The 20,630-nt window shown below is 46.0% G+C and overlaps 1 protein-coding gene and 1 pseudogene across 8 annotated transcripts; one reads left to right on the forward strand and one right to left on the reverse strand.

Moving 5' to 3' along the window:
- Positions 1-5,796: 5,796 nt before the first annotated feature.
- On the forward strand, positions 5,797-13,907 carry LOC136483477 (protein STRICTOSIDINE SYNTHASE-LIKE 10-like). 8 transcript variants are annotated; one of them, XM_066480560.1, is made up of 9 exons: positions 5,797-6,330; positions 7,716-7,890; positions 8,020-8,125; positions 8,519-8,573; positions 8,680-8,762; positions 10,531-10,647; positions 10,859-11,366; positions 11,689-11,788; positions 13,533-13,907. In XM_066480560.1, exons 7-9 carry the CDS (start codon positions 11,128-11,130, stop codon positions 13,905-13,907), a joined length of 714 nt encoding a protein of 237 aa, XP_066336657.1. In that variant the 5' UTR covers positions 5,797-6,330; positions 7,716-7,890; positions 8,020-8,125; positions 8,519-8,573; positions 8,680-8,762; positions 10,531-10,647; positions 10,859-11,127. The 8 variants fall into 8 exon arrangements, 4 of the variants coding, with proteins under 4 accessions (XP_066336657.1, XP_066336659.1, XP_066336661.1 ...); XR_010765453.1 differs by adding an exon at positions 11,882-13,434 and having other exon boundaries at positions 7,716-8,762; positions 13,533-13,656; XR_010765451.1 differs by lacking the exon at positions 13,533-13,907 and adding an exon at positions 11,882-12,016 and having other exon boundaries at positions 8,020-8,762.
- A 1,635-nt stretch (positions 13,908-15,542) lies between these two features.
- Positions 15,543-17,326, reverse strand: LOC136479323 (uncharacterized; annotated as a pseudogene).
- Between the last annotated feature and the right edge of the window lie 3,304 nt (positions 17,327-20,630).

Consider the following 20,630-nt stretch of genomic DNA (forward strand, 5'->3'; position numbering starts at 1 on the left):
AATTGTCGTTGCCACATGCCGTCTAGGCTGCCAGCACCTGGTTGGTGGGCCGCGCCGCTGCCTGCGCCTAGGCCACCCGCGCCGCGTGCTGGGCCGGCCTACTCGGCGCTCGCTGGGCCAGGTGCCACTTCGACCTGGGCCGCCACGCTCGTTACTGCGCCGCTGGGCCGTGTCCAGCCAGTAGGCTGCGCGCTTGTCTACGGGCCGAGCCGGCCACTCGGGCCCTTGCTCTTTTTGTGTTAGTTTTTGTTAAGTCGGTGCTCTTCCAAATTTGAAAATAAATAGTAGAAAATCATTAAAATGCTAAACCAATTTTGTTAGTCTCCTAAAATCGTGATCTACCTAGTAGTGTATTTTGTTCACATAGACTCGGTATGTTCTTAGGGTTTCTCTTGTTATTGTAAATTGCTTAATATTGTTAAAAGGAGAACTTGTGGGAATTTCTGTGGTAAAATGGTAGTAGTGTCGGGTCTGAAATTTCTACAGTAGGTTCCTAGCAATATTAGCTGCTCACCGTAATTTTTGTGGCTCTAGAATAATTAGTTGCTAGATAACTAATAATGTCTTATTGCGAATAAAGAAACACCATTGGTTTATATAACTAAAATAATTGTTAGGAAATAGTGTCTTATCCGACAACATGTATATGTAGCCAAGTATGGTTGTCGTTAGAACTAGCTCGTTAGTTTGAGAGGCGTACGTCGCATTTTACGAGTCAGGATTGCAATTGATTAATTACATCTTTGCATTGCACCGCATGCATATCATATAGGTACGATGATGGATCAACGGATCAATTGAAGGATGGTTGGGAATCCGAAGATGATGCAATGGGCTTGTTATTCAGCTGATGGTGGATGATCTGAAGATGCAGATACTAACTTTTAATATATCTTACTCAGGCAAGCCCTAGTGCATAACCCCTACTTTCCTACAGTTTAAATTATATTTGTGCATTAAGTTTTAAGGAGTTGAATGAAACCCACTTGCATATATATATATATTTATCCTATGAGTCTTAATAGTATGACAGGATCATGTAGATTGCTATGCTATAGAACTCCGGTAGAAGTCGGTGATTGCCTGTCACTCGTGAGCTATAGGAAATATGTTACTATATCATTATCACTTGGAAAATATAAATGGTGGAAAGGAAAATGGTGACCGAGCAGGGATATGGTTTGGGTATTGGCGGGTGTAAGAAGTTGTGTCACCACAGATGCGGGTCATAGCTTGGTTACATCGTTTTTTCCCTATCTAGTCGGTTAAGGACTGATCATTGCATAAGACTCTAGGTAGGTCACAGACTTATTATCCCAAGCACATACTTGTGTATGGGCGCTTGGAAGACTTGTTGCTCTCTTGTTGCGGATCCGGCTCTTTCCGGACCGACTGTTAGGATTTTATTTTGGTGGAGGAGGTCCTTGCACTGCACTGAGTCCGGGACTCAGGGGCGGGGGCTTGGAGTCCCAGTTTGGATGGGGACCTAGACACCCAGGATAGGAGAGTGATGGGTTGGTCCTGCTTGTGCCTAGGGTACAAGCGGGGCGTGTGTTTTCGGGGTACCTAGCTGGGGGCATTGATTCGCAAATCGTCGGGAGATCTGGTATAGCTTGTCTACGGTTTAGCATCGTAGTAAGAACTGAAGATGAAAGATGGAAGATGGAAAAGGAAATCTGCTTGCTTACCACCTGCTTGAAAGTAGCACAGGTGCTTACATATAATGGTTAGTTAATGAACCAATGCGGCTTTTAATAAAAATCAAATATAAGGACGCACGCTTAGTAATGCTTCCTGCAAATGCAATGAACCCACAAGCCAGATAGCCTTGCATATCCTTGGAGTTTTTTCTTTTCTACTGTCGGGTAAGTCTTGCTGAGTACAATTGAGTATTCAGGGTTTTATTCTCCCTGTTGCAGGTGACAGGCGGATGCTAGAGCTGACCTTTGTGTGTGGATACCTCCTGGTGGGCTCAGCGAAGATTCCTTTATGCTGCGATCGTAGTTGTTATTTATAACTCTCACCAAATATTTTTATAAATGAAAGTTTATAATCTGTTGTCATAGTTGTTATATATCAATCCCTCAACACGTCATGAATAGATATTTATTTCCACTGTAATTCTGATCACATGTTTATATTCCGCTGTACATTAAATTATTCATAACTCTGATAATATGATTACATTCTGCTGTTATAAAAATAAATGTTATACTCTGATGTACATGTAAAGTGATGTAAGAAATGGTTAAGAATGATGTAAGCTTTATTCTCTCATTTGTGATCCTGATGGCAAAAATGTGGATTTTCGGGTTCTCCACTGGGGTGTGCCCGACGGAATCGAGTAATTTAGTGTTCTCCCTCGAGTGCTTAGTGTCTAATGGAAGACAAGCACTCCTGTGAGGCATTAAATTAGGTGGTTCTGCCATAGGATACGGAGCTGAAAACGCTCACATGACCCATTTAGGCCGAGGAGTTCGAAGGTTGGCCCACCGATGGGTTCACAACTGCTCCAGGGCACCTTTAGAGTGAGGGGTGGTAAGGGATGGGCCCGCTAGCAGATGGTACCCGGGCGCGCCAGCGCCACGGGCATCCCGGTCCACGTTCGAGTCTTGGCCGGAGCACGGTCCATGGTTTTCCCCTAAAGAAAGGCAACGAGCTGACCTGAGAACTATAAGGACTGGCCACCAAGAATCTGGAGTCGGTCACCAGCTAACCCATGCCGGACCCCCGTAAATGGGATGTCGGGGCCCCACTCGGACTAGCCTGTTAATAGCTCACCGAGCACCATGATTTGTCCATTGAGGGAAACATGGCATGGCTCAACCCCTCCATTTCATCGGACAAACGCTTGAGGGAGGATGACAACAAGACGAACTAGCCCCTCGACCGGACCCCTGCCACGTGTGGGGGCTCGAGGGAAGTTGGACTCGCAAGGAGACCGAGTACGCGGTTGCATATCAATGGCAGATCGACCGGATCCTAGGGAGGGTTCGGAGTCAAGAGAGATCTCTTCCAACCCCTCGAATCCCTCACCTACATGCTCCTGAAGGGTCCGATCTCAACAGAAAGGAACCGCAACCCCACCAAGACATCCCATAGCCCGCAAGGGGTGATGAAAGCCATCAGAATACTTCCATCTTAAAAATCATTCAAAGAAGTATCCTACTCCTCCGTAGGCTCGGGGGCTACTGTCGGGTATCTGGATTAGGGATATCCAGAAGAAGGAAGGTAATGGCCACGAACGCTAACTCACCTAGATAGTTAAGGGCATATTTAGAGTCTCACCCAACCCCGACGGCACGGGCTTCGTCTTGCCCGACCCCGAGGGCGCGAGCTCTGTCTCGCCCAACCCTGGGGGCTGGATTTGATCTACAACAAGAATGTAGGCCCTACTAGGGGTCCACATAGTCTCCAACCACTACGGGTATACGAGTACAAACCCAGTGTCAAATCTCTAACACTAGGAGAGAAGCGGGCACGTCTCGACGTGACCCGTGGCCATGATGGACCATACCTGGGGGATCACATTGCCAACAGTGTCGGGCGTGCCATCACTGGGCTGCCTAATCCATGTACGGCTTCTGCCAGGAGTACCTATTGACCACGCCGCCCGCCAGAACAAAGTGGAGCGTCGCGATCGGCTGACGACGCCTGCGATGAATAGGACCACGACGTGGAGCCGTCCTTGTCATCATCTACAGGACCGGTGGGACCCGCATAAAGAAGATGAAGGACGCCGCAACCCTGGAGGCCTTCTTCTCCCTCATTTCTCTCTCTCTCTCATGTTACATGCGCCTTCCTCTTCATCTATAAAAGGGGAAGCGGGACGCCCCATGGCTAGGGGGAGGGGAAGAGTGGAACCAGACTCAACTTCGTTCGATCCTTTCATCAGAGACTAGGGACCTTCTTTCTCTCTCGCCCGTTTGTAATCCCTACTACAAACTAGTGTCGGTAACACGAGCACCAGCAGACTGGGCGTAGGGATATTCCGCCCAAACCAGTATAAATCCTTGTGTCCTCCAAGCACACCATCTGGGCCAAACGTGCAAACCACAAATTTACTCGTCGGTGGTTCGAAACACCGACACCTTTTTTCTCTTAGAGTACTCATTGAATTTTCAAATGTTCTCTAGGAACTACTGGGAATGCTCTAGTATTTGGGATAGATTAGTATCACACCAGGCCCCACCAAGCAATAAAACAGGGGGCTTGCTAGCATCCGGACGTTCGGACAGACGAGGCGTCCGGACCCCCATGCCTGCAGCCGTTTGTCACGTGGTTTCACACACCCACGTGGGGGCCAACACCGTCCCAAACATCACCAGCATCGAGAAAGAGGAGGGGGCGGCGGATGCCCAACCGGTGCCGGAAGGAGGAGGAGACACCGAGGAAGGCATCAGAAAGCAGGGAAGGAGATGCAACATTCGATCTACTTTTGAAACATCCAGATGCAACAATTGCAACATACGTCTGAAGATAGATGAAACACTTGAAATATGCATCTGAAACACTTGTAAGAACACATGAAAAGCACTTAAAGATCATTGTAAAACATACGCAACATCCAGATGAAACACTTGCAACATATGCGTGAAACATATGCAACATCCAAATAAACACACTCGTAACATACGTCTGGAAAAAACACAGAGCTTGCAACATACATGTATAACAGTTGCGACACGTGGCAACATCTTGATCTACTTTTGCAATATCTGCATGAAACACTTGCAACATACCTCTAAAATATCTAAAACACTTGAAACATACTCTTGCAACATGCACTTTTAGCACAATATTTTCTTGCTATTTCAGAATGGAGGCTCGTCGGCGCGTGGAGTTCACGGGTGTAAAGCTCGCCGGTGGCGTGGAACTCGTCGTGCTGGTAGAGAAGGTTGCGACAAGTTTGGTGGAGAAGGCCGTGGCCGATTACCAGCTCCACGAGATAGCCACCGTCGCTTCCCTCCCGCTTGCGGGTCTCCGTCGCCGTGTTCATCTCCCACGCGCCGCTCGTCCCGCTCGCACGCAGGCCTCCAAAGCCACCGTTTCCTCCCACTTGCGCGCGCCTCGGAGCTGTCGTCGCCTTGCTTGCGCATCGGCAGCCAGACACGGCAAGCGCAGTGGGTGCCTAAGGGCGGCCGCCAAATCCCTGACGTTGCAACGCTGGAGAACGGAGATGTGTTGCCATGCGCGAGGTGGATGTCGTAACTCTGCGCCTGCATTGCTGACCCCACGTCACCGCCACCGAATCTCTGATTCGCCACAGCAGCTGCTCGGATGAGCTGGGTTAGCATGTCGCCCACCTCCTTTTTTAGCAAAATCTCGGTCACCTCCTGGCTCGATGAATAATGGGTTAGGCTATCTTGCTTTAGCCTGTTTTTTTGAGGCGGTAGTCGTGGCGGCCCACCATCGAGAGCATCCGATGCGGACGGACGCCCTGTAGCAAGAATTACTGATGAAATAGAGGGAACGTAGGTCCTGATGTTCGTGGGCCACTACTAAGGCCGCTAGCTGTTGCCCCGTGCAGAGGTCGAAGCTCTTGTGAGTGAGAAATAGGCAGCAGGTAGCCCGCGCTTGCCCGCCCCTGTGCTGTGTGCTCCCCCAGACGGAAGGATTTGCACCAAACTAGCGTCCTCTGCCCGCGTTTTCGGGGGGAGGACCGGAAAGCAGCAGCTCCCGCGCCGCACGCCGCGACCACGATATTCTCCCGATCGATGGACACGCCACGCCAACCGCAAAGCTGAGCGCATCCGTAGAGAAGGACACACGTACGGGACACTGAGGCGAGCACGACGTCGTCGCACCCCGGCCGGGCCGCCTCCGTTTCAGTTTCCCTCTCCCATAAAACCTCTGAACCCTCATCGAGTTTCTGTGGACGCCACGCCACGCGACCATACGTGAAGCACGGCATCGGCGTCGCATTCGCATCTGCCGCTGGACGGATCGGAGCAACGATCGGTGGTCGGTCCACGCCCAACCGATGAATAAGATGACCGTGCTCGCCGTGCTCGCGGCCGCCGCCGTCGTCGCGGCCGCCGCGCTCCTGTCCTCCCCGGACGCCTCCCGGCGCGACGTCGCGGTGTTGGAGATAGGCGGCGGCGGGGACGGCCGCTTGGAGCTGGTCCCCGTGGACGCCGGCGCCGCGGGGCCCGAGAGCCTCGCGGTGTTGGAGATAGGCGGCGGCGGGGACGGCCGCTTGGAGCTGGTCCCCGTGGACGCCGGCGCCGGCGGCGGCCCGTACGCGGGCGTGTCGGACGGGCGCGTCCTCCGGTGGGTCCCCGGCGAGCGGCGGTGGGAAGAGCACTCGTCCTCCTGCGCGCCGGAACTGTACGTACACGTCTCCCCATCTTCTGGTCTCTGATGAATGGTTTCGTTCTTTCTTTCGTGTACCCGGCGTGCGTGCATTGCAATCCGGTTCTCTTCTTCCTTGCGATCTGCTCTCTGCTCTCTGCTCCCTCTTGGGCGGACTCGTCTGCGCTCCGTTGCAGCGAGGTACAATAGAGTTCTGGCTTTGGATTGATGGCACTGTATGAGTCAGAGTCCGGGTGGGTGCAACGTCTATCTACCCATTGACGACCATCAACCACGTCGCGCTCCTACCCTGCCCGTCCGAGTAAAAAAAATTTAACCAATCGCACGCAAGTTGCAGGAACATGTACGGGGCCGTCGGACGGGACACCCGGCCGTTCCCTCGCTCCCTCCGCAGCCAGAGCCCGGTGATTCGTGGACAGGGCAGCAGGCAGCCACGCGCATTTGCACGCCCGCCCGCACTGTACTGTGTGGATCTCTCATTTTACCTAAACAAGGGTGGCCTGCTCCTCGAGGGGAACCACCGTCTACGTCACCCGGAATTTCCTCGTCGATAAACAACCATGATTTGCTAGATCTGCTTCCAATAGACAGCCTGTTCGGGAGGCCGTATCGTATCGTGGATTATTTACTGCTGGTTGGTTTGGTGTGAGAGAAAAACACTGTTCCCGGCTAGAAATTTACGATCGTTTACGAGCAAGCGAACAGGCTGAGAATCAGCTTCTGGTGCGTTTTAGTACCTTCTGCTCCTCCCCCATATAAAACACAGCTCTTCGTATAATCTGGCTTCAGCTTCTCATTTTCCTTCCCAAATATCTACCTCGGCTTCTCCACAATCGGTGGTTCCCTCTTACCGTATCGGGAACTTTCTCTTCCCCTCTCTTTTTCTCTCGTGACTCCCTCCCCTCCCGACGTGAGCGGCGGCGGCTGGGGCGATGGCGCCGGGACGAGCGGCCCAGCGGATGCTGCAGCCGCCCCCTCCTTCTCGACGCCCCCTCCTCCACGGCGCTCCCTCCTCGCGCCGCAGGGATGCGGCGATGAACGGATGGTCGCCCTGTCCGCCGTTACTGGCCACGGCGCACTGGAGCGGGCCCTACTGGATGTCGCCGGCGCGGCTGCCCACCATGTGGCCTCATTCGTCTGGTAGTTTTCTCTCGTGCTCATGGAACACTAACCCTAGGTGCCACCCCCTCAGGTTCGTTCTTCCTCCATCTGCATATGTTGTTCCATCTTAGTTTTCTCTTCTATCAGGTTGACGCAGTAGATGATGCCTACGAATTATATTTGTTCTATTATTTTGTCGGCGCTCCGATGTATGCCAAAGATTTCATATTTACTGTATTGTTTACTAGCTCGACGTTGAATCTCTATTCGACATTTATGAGACTGCTATGACTATGCAGGTTATGGTGGATTCAGGAATTGATGCCGATTCATGTTTATGTCCACATGACTCATTATTTATTTTTGACAAAGTCTCTCATTTTTATACATGCTCAAGTTTATTTACAGTTCCCTTTGTTTTAGTTGAGGATGATGATCTGAAGGGCGATTTGAGAACCAATTTTTGGGCTCTAGGTAAAAGGATAGTGCTCTTCTAGCAAATCATATACAATATACTACTGCTATACATGTAATTTCATTTATTTATGTCTTTTTTGGGCAATCAGTTATCTACTTCGGTTGATTTTTTGGGTAACATTGCAGAGCCTACCAACCTTTACAGGTCTGGTTGAGTCAGTAAGCTTCGACATTATTGCGCTAGGTGCTGCTGTGGTAACTTGAACAATACAAATATGAAATTTTGAGGAGGGTAGGTTATAAAACTATCTGTTTCTTCCTCACAAGGATACTACAGTCATAGATGTACAGTTGTGTGATGTTGTGTGATGATGGTGGAAGATGGGTTTGTGCCCAGAGCAGTGTGGTCGTGGACCAACGAAGCACTCTACCAGCTTCATCTTTGTTCTTGGTGCCTCTTCATTCATGTAGACCCTTATATATAGTGTTCATTTTTATAGTGGTAGCTAGAGGTCCAAAATATCAGGAGCAATTAACTTTCACACTATGTCTTTCAAATGTATGTCGGATATTCTGTTCTCTTTGTCTATAGTGTTTCCATTTTTATAGTGATAGCTAGAGGTCCAAAATATCTAAGGAGCAATTAAATTTCACACTATGTTATTTGCTTATGTGCTTGACATAGTGTGTTTGCTGCACAAGGAGCACCAAAATAACTGAAACTAAAAGGTGTCATGAAGGTATAACTTCTCAGTTGTCCTCTTCACACTTAGTGATGCTACAAGTAAGTGTGCCTGTTGATTCTGATTTTTTTCTTTTGCCCTCTTAAATTCTTGGTTATTGCAGCTTTGGTGTTCTGCTATAGTTTATCTAGATAGTACTGCTGGTGAGGCGATCCATCGTTGTCATTGACCACGGCATAAGGACAGGTTAGCTCATGCTCAAACAATAATATTTAATTGTTTCAGTCCAGCACCAACTAGGTCTCACAAAATGATTCAAGTTGATGATGATGACCTTAATTTTTTTACCTGCCTAGACAAAAATATGTGCTGATTGCTGAACTAATGAAGGTTCAGATTTGGCTCTATGCTTCAGTTGCATACCTCATTAGGACATAAGTAAACCAAATTGGTATGTGTGTCACGTAATTACACTTCACAACTTATGGTCATTAATTGTTGGCACTTTCCTGTATGATTTGATATGTTTTAAATCATAGTACACATATAATTTCAATATCAATTACTTGACTGCTATACTGCTTATGTAATGACGAGCAACATTGTGATCCATTATTGTTCTCATGGTCCAAAAATAATTTTGAATTCTTTAATTCCAGCATCAGCTAGGTCTGCCAAAATGATTTAAGTTGACCATGATGATCTTATTTTTCCCAGCTACCTGCAATGAAATGGTATTGTCAATTAATGAGGCTCAATTTTTGGTCTGTGCTTTAGTAGTATGCCTCAGTCAGACATAGATAAAGCATTTTTTATGTGTATCATGGCTGCCATTTTTCACTTTCCAGCTTCTGATCTCATTAGCTAGGAAAAGATAATGCCTGCACTTCACTTCAGTCAAACATGTTTAAGTTTTGGCTTTGGCTCTTGGCATCTCCGATCAGTTTCATATGTACAATAATATTTTTTGGAAGTGTTTGGAGTTAATTAAGAAATGGAGAAATCTGTTCAGTTGGTAAGTATCAGTATGCAATTTTTAACTATAGGTGGCTAGCGTGCTTTTGTTTTCATTAACTTTGTAGAGTGTCACTAATCAATGAGTGCTCAAATAACCATATTTTGATGCTACCTATTCATTTGGTGCTTTTTTCACTACTACAATGATTTAAGATATGTATACCTCTCAAAATTAACCTATCTGAAATAATTGTAGTAGATTTTGATTATTTGAAGTTGACGTGCAGGGCCATGTAGTGGATTCTCTAGCTGTTTATATGGAACCTCAGAGATATGTATGCCTTCCAAAATTAACCTATCTGAGATCATTATAATCGATCTATAGCATACAATAAAAAACAAGGATTTAGGTTGTAGTCCTACTATTTCTACATGCATGTCATAGGGAGATGAAAAAGATTGTTTCTGTTTAATGAAGCCAGGTAACCACTCCTACAGTCCTTTTTGCTCAATTTCCTGACCTGTTGAAGAAAGGAGAGAGGTTTGGTTGATTTCACAAGATGTGTTTGGTCACGTTCTAAAATTACTGTGTGCCTTCTGATTGGCAACCGTACTGCATTGCCATATGTCGATATAGAAATTGGTCCATGGAGAAAGGAGAGAGGTCTGCTTGATTTCATAGGATGTGTTTGGTCACTTATAAAAAATATTGTGCACCTTTTGAGTAGCACACGTGGTGCACTTCCATATGTTGTATAGAAATTGGTGTCTCCATGGCATTAATTTGGACTACATAATTTCCTTGTTGATTTGTCTGACCTTTAGTTTTTTACTAATTGATTCTTGCCTCTTAAACAACCATATAGCTGTAGGGAAATATACATATGTTTACAGCATGCTGGTTCTTGAAAAAATTGCAAAGAGGGTATACAGGTTTTGGATCTGAACAAAATCAGAAGCATCAACCTTTTTGTGTTCATAGCAAGCTGAGATAGGCATCATTAGTCTGACCAATATCAAAAGTGTGATAAATTTCCTTTTTTCTCATCTGTTGCAGCAAAATTGTGACTCTTTTCGAACCAGTGAAGCTGGATATAATTCCTGGCATATGTCTGCAAGGCCGGTTTGGTATTGATTATGGATTTTTTGGTCTCCAATGGATCCTGCGGTCACGGTAAGTCTGATTCAGTACATTATTTTGTCCTATGCCTTATATATATGCTTGCTGAGTACAAAGCCATCATCAATACTATTCAGAGTTTGTATGGCATCTGATGGGCAAGTTAGTACTAATGTTTTACTGAGTACAAAATCATCATCATTGGTTCTCTGTCTTGCACTAAAAAATCATCCTCTGTGTCTCATGATTTCTTTACTTGGTGCAGGACATTTTAATTTGCTACCGATTCTGCGGTCACTATCGCATCGTATCTTTCATCTGGTCTTGCCATCGGTGTGTGTGGCGTGCCTAAAACAGCGATCGATGCGGTGAACTGTACTCATAATCATAGTCCAGCTTGGATGGAAGTCATATACAAATTTGTGGTTCCTCATCGAGGATGCTGGACTAAATCAGGTCGCGGTTAGCCACCAATACGGACGTGTGTATAATGATTGGTCTTTAATGTGTTCCCTTTTACCGATCATGTAGTGGATGATGTTCCAAGGCAGGCACATAGTGACTCAGATCCTGAGGAGCAGCCTGTGCAGGGCAAACACAGTGATGTTGATTCAGAGATTTCAAATACAAGCAGGTGTAGAGTCTGAATTTACAACTCTACAAGGTTCTACAGATGAAGATGCCCTCCTTCCATACAGTCTTGATGCAATCTTGAACCCGTACAGCGCTAAAGCCATTTCCACTCCTAGCAACGCCCCTAGCCTGCGGTGCTGGTAAGGGCCCTACTCAAGTCATTGTAGCCTTTGATTTCATCAGAGGTGCCTCTAAGTCCTGATGTGTTATCTTCTCCTTGATTGTTGCTTTGGTTTTCTTCTTCCCCCAAATTATTGTCTGCCTACACTATGATTTGATACTGCTGCTTCCTAGCCATGTGAACTCCTGCCTGAGATCATATATTTGTATGCACCATGTAATATTTCCTACCTTGCAAATGTGCACCCTAGGCTACATTCAGGATTACAGCACTCATATTCTCTCTTTTAATTGCAGTCTGGTAATTACCTTGAACTAAGCTCTGATTAACTTATTTTTCAGCAAAGAAGCTACTGAGAGGACCTCCAACCCATCTTCCACATCGACAGCAAAGGGCAAAGCCAGGAGAATGGGGTTTCAGCTTCAACGCAGAGCTTTCATGGTTGGTAAATAAAACACTAATATTCTGAAATGTTTTACTGAATCTTGCTCACTTTGGCTCAGACACCTCACCTGAATTACCACCTGAAAACAGGTCAGTTACAAGAAGACCACACGAATATGGAGTTCTGATAATCAGCATAGACCAACAACCGACCGAGGGAGCAATCTTTACATAGCAAAATCTCCATATTTAGAATCATGTATCGTTACACGGGCGCGCGAAGGCGCGCGCCCTTCGCGCGCCCTCATACTAGTAACGACACAAATCCACCACGACACCGGCCCATGCCCATCCTTCCTCCGCCATTTGGTATGGATTCTGAGGTAGCTCCTGGAGCAGTTTTTTGGCTCCCACTGCCAAACAGCCAGAAACGGACCAGCTCCGACGGAGGATCTCCGTATTTCGCGCTCTCACATGCCAGCGTCGTCGGTTGGAGCCAAAAAATCGAGCTTCGCCCGGCTCCTACTAGATGTGTGGGGCCTGGGCGGATTTGCCCCCGGTGTAAGCGTGTGCACACCTGAGGACGACGGGCGCGGACGAAGACGGCCACCGGGCACGGAGAAGACGGCCGCGGTCGCCGGTCGCGGAGGAGACGGGCATGGAGAAGACGACCGCCAGGGGTCATGCGGGACGTGGCCGCCGCTGCCGACGCATGCGCGGAGGCACCGGAGAGGGCCGGCAAGGGCGGCGCCGAGGTGCGGCCATGACCTGTGGCCGAGACGACGCCCGAGGCCGCAGAGCTTGCGCCTTTTGGCCAGCGAATAGCGAACAGCGATGAAAGAGAACCAGGGAAGCGTGGTTGGGATGAGGAGAGAGAAATAGTAAAAGATAAGGGAGGAGAAAATAAAATAAAGGAAAAAGAGAGCAAAATAAAATAAAGGGAAATAGAAAAGAAAAAAAGAAAAGGGTATCATCGTCGTTTCATCCTTTTATCTGTCAAGAGAAGTTTAACCAAACGGTTCACAAAAAGTGCTTCAGCTCCTCCAATAAATCTGCTCCACAGGTGAATCCATGACTGAAGCTATTTTGACCGGAGTCAGAGCTCTACCAAACGGGTCCGAAATATTGTGAGAGGAAAACACCGTTCCATGTCTGAAAAGTAGCTCAAAGCGAACATTGGCCAACCTTCCATGCTGAAAATGACTGTAGAGCTCATGGGGTACGGTACCTCTGTTAAGAAAGTGTCAAAGTTACCGAGACGCGTCATAGAATTGGCTTTTCTTTTATGGTGCAATTAAATTTTACTTTTCCATCGCTCGAATTATTCACAGAAAACACACTTTTGGCTCATGTAGTGCAATTTTCTTTTATTTTCTTTTCTGTTGCTCGGAAAATACGGAACACACTTTGTTCTCAAAAGGCCAAACTTGTGTTGTGACCTAATTATTAATAATTTCTTATTCAAAATATATGTGCCGTGCCTGCATGCAGGCTGGACAGGTGCAGAGGCTCCCAGGACCAAAAAAAAAAATGTGTAAGCGACGGGTCCATTAAACCACCCATGCGCCCCTAGGCTGGATCATCGACACGTGGCGAAGATAACAAATCAAGCGCTCAACATGATGCTGCGCTTGGAGCCGAGCCGATGACTGAGCCTGCACGTCGCTACGCGAGGAGCCGAGACATGCGGGGGAGGAGCCGACGTACGTTGATTAGTTTTTCTCGCCACGCGTCAGTGATCTAACGTATGGGCGCACCGGTGGTTCAATGGACCCGTCGCCCACACAATTTTTTTCCCCAGGACCCGGGCCGTGAGCACGAGTGCGGGCGCCCACTGGGCCTCAAGTTGAACCACCACACCGGGGAGCTCTACGTGGCCGACGCCTACCACGGCCTCCGCGTCGTCTCGCCGGATAACGACGACAAGGTGTCGAGGCCGGTGGCGCCGCAGTGGTGGCGGGGCACCGGCCGCACCTTCAGCTTCGCCAACGGCGTCGAGGTAGACCCGGACACGGGCGCCGTCTACTTCACCGAGACGAGCACGAGGTCCCAGAGACGGGAGTTCCTGCGCATCGTCATCTCCGGCGACACCACGGGGAGGCTGCTGCGGTACGACCCGAAGAGCGGCGGCGAGGTGGAGGTGCTGGTCGAAAAAGTTGTCCCCTTTCGAGTCTGATTCAAAAGTCGGCTCCATGAACTACAAGTGAGTGGTTTTTTTTTTGAAAAACTACAAGTGAGTGGATTATTGGACAAGACCAAACTAGGTCCCTTCTTCCAGCTTTACTCAATTTTCCCATTCCCAATCGGGCACTAAGAAATCCGCTGAAACAAATTGAAAAAAAGCAAAGGTACTGTGGAGTACTACTTCCACCGCACCATTCTCCTTGTAGCAGTTCTTCTTCTTCGACATCTTCTCTCTTTTCTGTACCCCTACAAGCATTTGGCGGCAAATCAGAACCTGTACGACGATCGACGATAGCTAAAATTACAGAACCAGCTCACGGACTCAGGAGGCACTTACTCGGCGACCGACTTACCTGCTCAGAGTAAGGCGACGACATTTGTATATGGGAACGAGGCAGACAGCGGCGCTTGACAGACGGTGCCAGGCAGCAGCGTCGAACGGCACTGCAGAGGGGATCGGACAGGCACAGGAAGTGCGAGCCGACCGTAGAGAAACCGGCGAGGCGGAGGGAGATGGCGGCACTGGCACGGCTCGGAGATGAGAGGAGGATAGGCCTGGACGAGCCTGCGGGAGACGGCGGTGCCGGAGTGGCTTTCTCGATTTGGCTGGCCCTCTTCGGCCGCAACGGAACGAGCACGGCCGCACGGGGACGGGATCAGGATCGAGATCGAACATTGGGCACGTGCTCACACTTGCTTTTCGTGGATTTTTTTTTTTCGAAATAAGAGGTAACGTTGAAAAAACGTGGCTTTTGCCACTGACCACTGAAAAAGAATGGCTTTGCCACAAACCATTATAAAAGTACGGTGATTCGTTGTTGGACACTATAACTCTTATAATATAATTTCTCATTCAAACATGTAAGTAAACATAATATCTGGACAGAAATATCTCTGCCTTCAATTGAAGGTTCCAGCAACATAACAGGTCATATTTCATCACCATAACATGCACACTACAGCACCATTTTAGCAGATCCATGAACATGACAGGTTCAAAAGAATGCAGCAGGTCCAGCCCACAAAATAACATATTCTAGCAACATTTCAGTCTTTCAAGTATAACAACAAAATATAGGCTGAATAACAGGTTTCAACCAACTAATACAGTGCATAGCCTATGCTTTTTTAGACCTAACAACTTGCAGCTTCTTTGCCTTTCCCTTTTCAACACTAAATGGAGATGTGATTGGACATCCAACAGGCTCTATGGTGTCTTCAAGTTCTAGCAACCTTTTACGGCTATAGTTGAGTATAGAAACATGTTAGCTAAATAGAAACAGCAACATGAATACATAATAAAAATCTACAAGAGTTATACCCTCTTGTCATAGGACTTGGGGTAGAAATAGAGGTGGTGAGTCTAGTTGGTGTAGATGATTCTAGTTCCAACAGCCTCCTTGTCATACTACATGCAAATACAATCATATGATATTGCATTATTACGGATTTGACAAGGGGATAAATATCTTAAATGTGCAAATTGGAATTGTACCTTCTTGTAATAGAGCTTGGTGTATGAGAACAAGTGATGGGTCTTGTGAGTGTAGCACTGTAAGTTGTTTAAATATATAAGATATGTGTAAGTTAAGTGAAAATTGATAATTCATAAAGAAGTTCAAAAAGCTTATAATGGGTCAACACATGATGGTAGTTCCTGTGGTGGCTCAGCAGCACTAGATGGCACTACTGTGACACTTTTCTTGCCTCTCTTTCTCTTTGGCTTTGGAGCAGCAGGTGGTGGTGCATCAGAATCATAGACATATTCATTGCATGTTTTTGCTATGTTTCTAAGTTGTTTGCACCTTTTGCATCTTGTGGTTCTCTTTCCAGATCCACTTTCTGCAGCTGATTTAAGCCTCCTCTTCCTTGGTCTCCCAGCTGCTGGTCTCATAATTGGAGGCCACAACTTAAATCCAAGGTTGACTTGAGGCAACTGTTTCCTATCTGCCATTGGCTTCACACACTTTTGGTATGCCTTCTTAAACTTTGCAACATAGTAGTATTCATGAACATAGCCTTCAATATTACAACCTCGAATTGAGGTGATAACACATAAGGCATGTGTACATGGCAGACCAATAACTTGCCAACGTCTATAGGTGCACTTCCTCTCTTGAAGATCAACAGTATGCCTCCAATGAACTAGATCCCTTGTAAAACCTTTGACTTCACCTAACATTTCATTATCTCTGCCACCATCTTTGTATGCATACCTCCACATATATTTTGGCCCCCTGTTTCTTGCATTGAGGTCCTTCATGATGTTAGGCAAAATCTTATCTTTAAGCTTTTTGGCATTTTTTCTTCTCAAAAACATTTTGTCCATGCATAATTGCCTTTATCCTATCCATAAGATCAACCAGAGGCAGTGATTTCTCATCCCTAATCCAGCTGTTGAATGTTTCAGCTATGTTATTTGTTACATAGTCATACTTGCTTGCTTCAGAAAATAGGTGCCTTGTCTATAGGTGCTTATGGTTTTCATGTATCCACTTCATAGCTTCAGGACATGCTTCATACATCAAATTGTAGTGCTCTTCAAACATGTGCTTTTGAAAAGCTCTACATGCTGGCCACAAGTGCTTCTCAAAGGCCTCACCTCTGAACCATTTTTGGAAGTTTGCAACTAAGTGTCTCATGCACTCCCTATGCTCAACTCCATTTTTGAAGACTTGAGTAACAACAGAATCAATTCATTTGCCTGCATCTGTTGAGATCACTAGGCCTGGAGGTGATCCAATTGCTTGATGAAGTCTCCTAAAAAAGCAAGATCAATTTTCAGTTGTCTCTGGCCCAAACACACTGTAGCACACTGGAAACATCCAATTCTGCCCATCAATAGAAGTAGCAGATGCAAGTTGTCCCTTCCATTTCCTAGTCAAATGAGTAGAGTCCACACCAAGGAAAGGCCTACAACCATTTAGAAAACCATCTACACAGGCTTTCAGGGCAACAAACATTCTTGTAAATCATATCTTCTTTCCCACTTGCTCATACTCAATATCAATCAAACACCATGGATTGGTCTTCTTCACCTCGGCCTTGAAACTAAAAGCACGCTCAAAGTTGTCATCCCACTTCCCTTTGAGTTGTTCCAAAGCCATATTCCTACCATCCCACACTAGATAATATGACAACTTCAGGTGATACTGTTCTTCTAGTCTTTTCTTTGGTTCTTTAGCTCCAATTGTGGGATCCTTTGCAAGCCAACTAAGAACCCTATCCTTGACCCAATGATTGGTTGCCATGCAGTTATGCTCAACTTTTCTAGTGCTTTGACAAGTATGCACATGAGGTATCTTTTTTATCTACACCAAATGAAAAAAATTGAAGTTGTATAAATCTGAAATTGTACAAAATTGTATACAAACAATAATGCAAGTTGCAAAATCATACCTTCCAGGTCATCCCATCCTGCAACTATGAAGCATGTATCCTCCACTTGCACCGTTCAGCTTTGTAGTAGCCTCTGTATCTTGTTGACTCAGAATAGACAGCTGCAATTTCATATTCACCCTTTATTGCATATTGCCTAATAGCCTTCTTAAAAGTATCACCATCCCCAAAGGTTACACCAACTTCTATTGTTGGGTTCTCTAAGTCAGTTGCATGGACAATTGTCTCACAATCCCGTGCATCCTCCACTACTAAGTCATCCTCCAAACCAACACACAAGGCTCTACTAGGGATGATGCAATTTCAAGAGTAGGCTGCGCAATTAACTGGTTGGCAGGAGCATCAGTGCTACCCTGTAACACACAAGTTCTGTTGTCGCCCAATATCAAGCTGCAAACAAAAATCATCCTTTATGAAAGTGCATCTAGCCCTTTAGTGGGTTTTGGATGATTGAATGACAACGTGATTAAAGGTCTAACCCGTTTGCTAAGTGTGGATAGGTAATAGGTTATCTCACAGGTACTTAATGAAGCCAAAATGATGTGTTGTTGTATAAATAATCTAGTTCAAGCACAGGACAACAATGCAAATAGAATTCCTGCAAAGGCTTATTTATTGTGGGATTTCCATAAACTATGTGAAAGCAAGCACGTTAAAAATTAATTAATAAGACATGAGGGATTGCATATGGAATGATCTCATATTTGAAGCTTGCTAAATTGAAATGAAAAAGATAACAATACAAATGAATGAATAATTCAACACAAGATGTGACTTGATGGCTTGAGATGGTGAAGATAGCAAGGAAAGGCTTTGAGGTACTAAGCAAGGGTGAAGGGCAAGCGATGGCTTGGTGGCCGAAGAACCTAGCTAGAGTGAAGAAGGAAGTACTTGCATTTAGTTGATGTACTAATCAAGCTATGATGGTCATATTGATGTGGAAGATCAAATATATATTGGACAAAGTGTTGAAAGTGACTTGATGCATTTGGAGTTATTCATATTTGATGAATGGAATCAAGTCACGTGCTCAAGATGGCTAGGCTCAAGTGAAAAAGATCAAAGTTGACATGTTGGCACCCTTACTTGATGAAGATTAAAAGAGACGGCATCAATTCAAAAGAGATCAATTCAAGCGGTATAAATTCATTTTTCCTTTGATCTTGAGTTTAATAGGTATGTCATACTATTAAGAGGGATGTATCATGTTGATAGATAATCATTCATAAGTGCTCATACCAACTCATGTGAGTTTTGAGTGTTTGAGAGACAAAAGAGCTAACTAGTTTTTTGCTGGTCTAGGATACTGGACATGTCTGGTATGTGCCCAGCCACGGTAAAATTTTTGATGTTCTCGGGTTGGTTCGTCATGAATTCTGACGTGAGTCGGGAGTTCCAACAGTCGGGAGTTCCTGCAATCGTCGGGAGTTCTGATGTCTCGTGCTTAACGGACTTGGAGAAGTTCACTGTCCTAATCATACTGGACGTGTCTGGTATTCATATGGCCAGAGCCCAACGGCTAGTTTTCAAATGAGCTGAGGGTCGGAAGTTCCGAAGTGAGTTGGGAGTTCCGACGGTCGGGAGTTCCGGCATGCGTCGGAAGTTCTGACACCTCGCATACTTTAACTCAGTGAGAGCTCAATAGCTAGTTTTCAAATGAGCTAAGGGTCGGGAGTTCCGACGTGAGTCGGGAGTTCCGACGGTCAGGAGTTTCAGCATTCGTTGGGAGTTTTGATGCCTCACAATGATACTTTACTCAGTTACCATTGGCGTAGTGCAAGTCATACCGGACGTGTCCGGTATGTATACCAGACATGTCCGGTATGTATACCAGACGTGTCCGGTATTCCAACGGCTAGAAAACGACTAGTTTTTTAAAGGGGCTATAAATACCCCCGAGCCTCCACCTTTAGAGGCTGTTGATTCTGCTGGTTGCAATACATGTTTTTTAGCCTTACAAACTCTCCCAAACCCTCTCTTAGCGATTATGTGATCCAAATTGCCAAATCCATTTGTGGGTTGAGAGAGAATTCGAAATTGAGAGCAAGCCACCACTTGAGCACTTGTGCATATTGTCTATTTCATTATTTGCATGTTACTCTTGGACTCTTTGGTCCTAGATGGCTAGGCATCACCAGAGAGCACCCGAGAGATTGTGGTGTGCCTTGGAAAGTTTGTAACGGTCGATTCCACTGCCTCAGAATCAACTAGTGGAAGGAGGAAAATGAGTTGGAAAAGACTCCGGCTAGAGTGACCTTCGTGGTACCCTCTAGGGTTGACCTTCGATGGGTCGCTCGTAGCCCCCTCAATGAAGAGTAAAACTTGAACGAGTTTGAACTTCGGTAAAACAAATATCGTGTCTGAATTTGCATTTTATTTGATATTTGTGTTGCTCTAGCTCTTGTGTAGGTTACCTGTGTGTGGCACTATCTTTAGTGGGCGCCTACAAGTTGGATTGAAGTTTGGAATCAAAAGGAGGAAGTTAGGGGTCACACTGCAGAACTCATGTATATCGGACATGTCCGGTATAACTACCAGATGTGTCTGATATTGCCTGAAGTGTTCGATCAAACCGGAAGTGTCTGGTATTGGCCCCTGCTCTATTTTTATCTATTCACTGCACTAATCGTTGTGTTGCAGGGTTGTGGCTCCTAGATTTATTTAGTATCTTTTACATACTCTGTGGCAAACTTGTGAGGGGTGGTATTACTCTTATTTGGAGTTTCCATTTTGGAAACTCCGTTTTCTAATCGTTTCCGCATTTAAAGGTGTTAATTTTTAGAAACGCCTATTAACCCCCCTCTAGGCGGCATCCTAGGTCCTTTCACTTTATCATAACCCGCACTTGCACTAAGAGCCTTCTTATATCCCAATACATGTCAATTGCATGCAGCGGTTGTTATCAGAATCAATTTCTTCATAGCTACGACTCATATTATCCTAATAGGTGACACGTAACTTATGTTTAGAGTCTAGCTTAATTTATGTACCAATGTCAAGTAGCAACTCATTCCAATTTGTGGTATCCCTGTCTAAAATCTTAGCAATGTTACAAGCATCACAGTACTCGCGCTTGCCATCTTCAGTCAATTTAACAAAAGCACCTACACGTGTAGCAAACCTGTAGGACGAATTGGGATCCATCCTACATATATAAATATGAACAGAAATATAACTTGAATGAACATGCCATATGATTTCAATTAAGGCTAGGGTAGGAGATAATTTAAATGAACCCTAGGGTACGGATAATGGTAGAAATTAGTTACCCATCGGAAACCCATGAGAGATCAGCATGCTCCTCATCTGAGCGAGT

This window comes from Miscanthus floridulus, chromosome 9 (genome assembly GCF_019320115.1).
Source record: "Miscanthus floridulus cultivar M001 chromosome 9, ASM1932011v1, whole genome shotgun sequence".
Classification (NCBI taxonomy): domain Eukaryota; kingdom Viridiplantae; phylum Streptophyta; class Magnoliopsida; order Poales; family Poaceae; genus Miscanthus; species Miscanthus floridulus.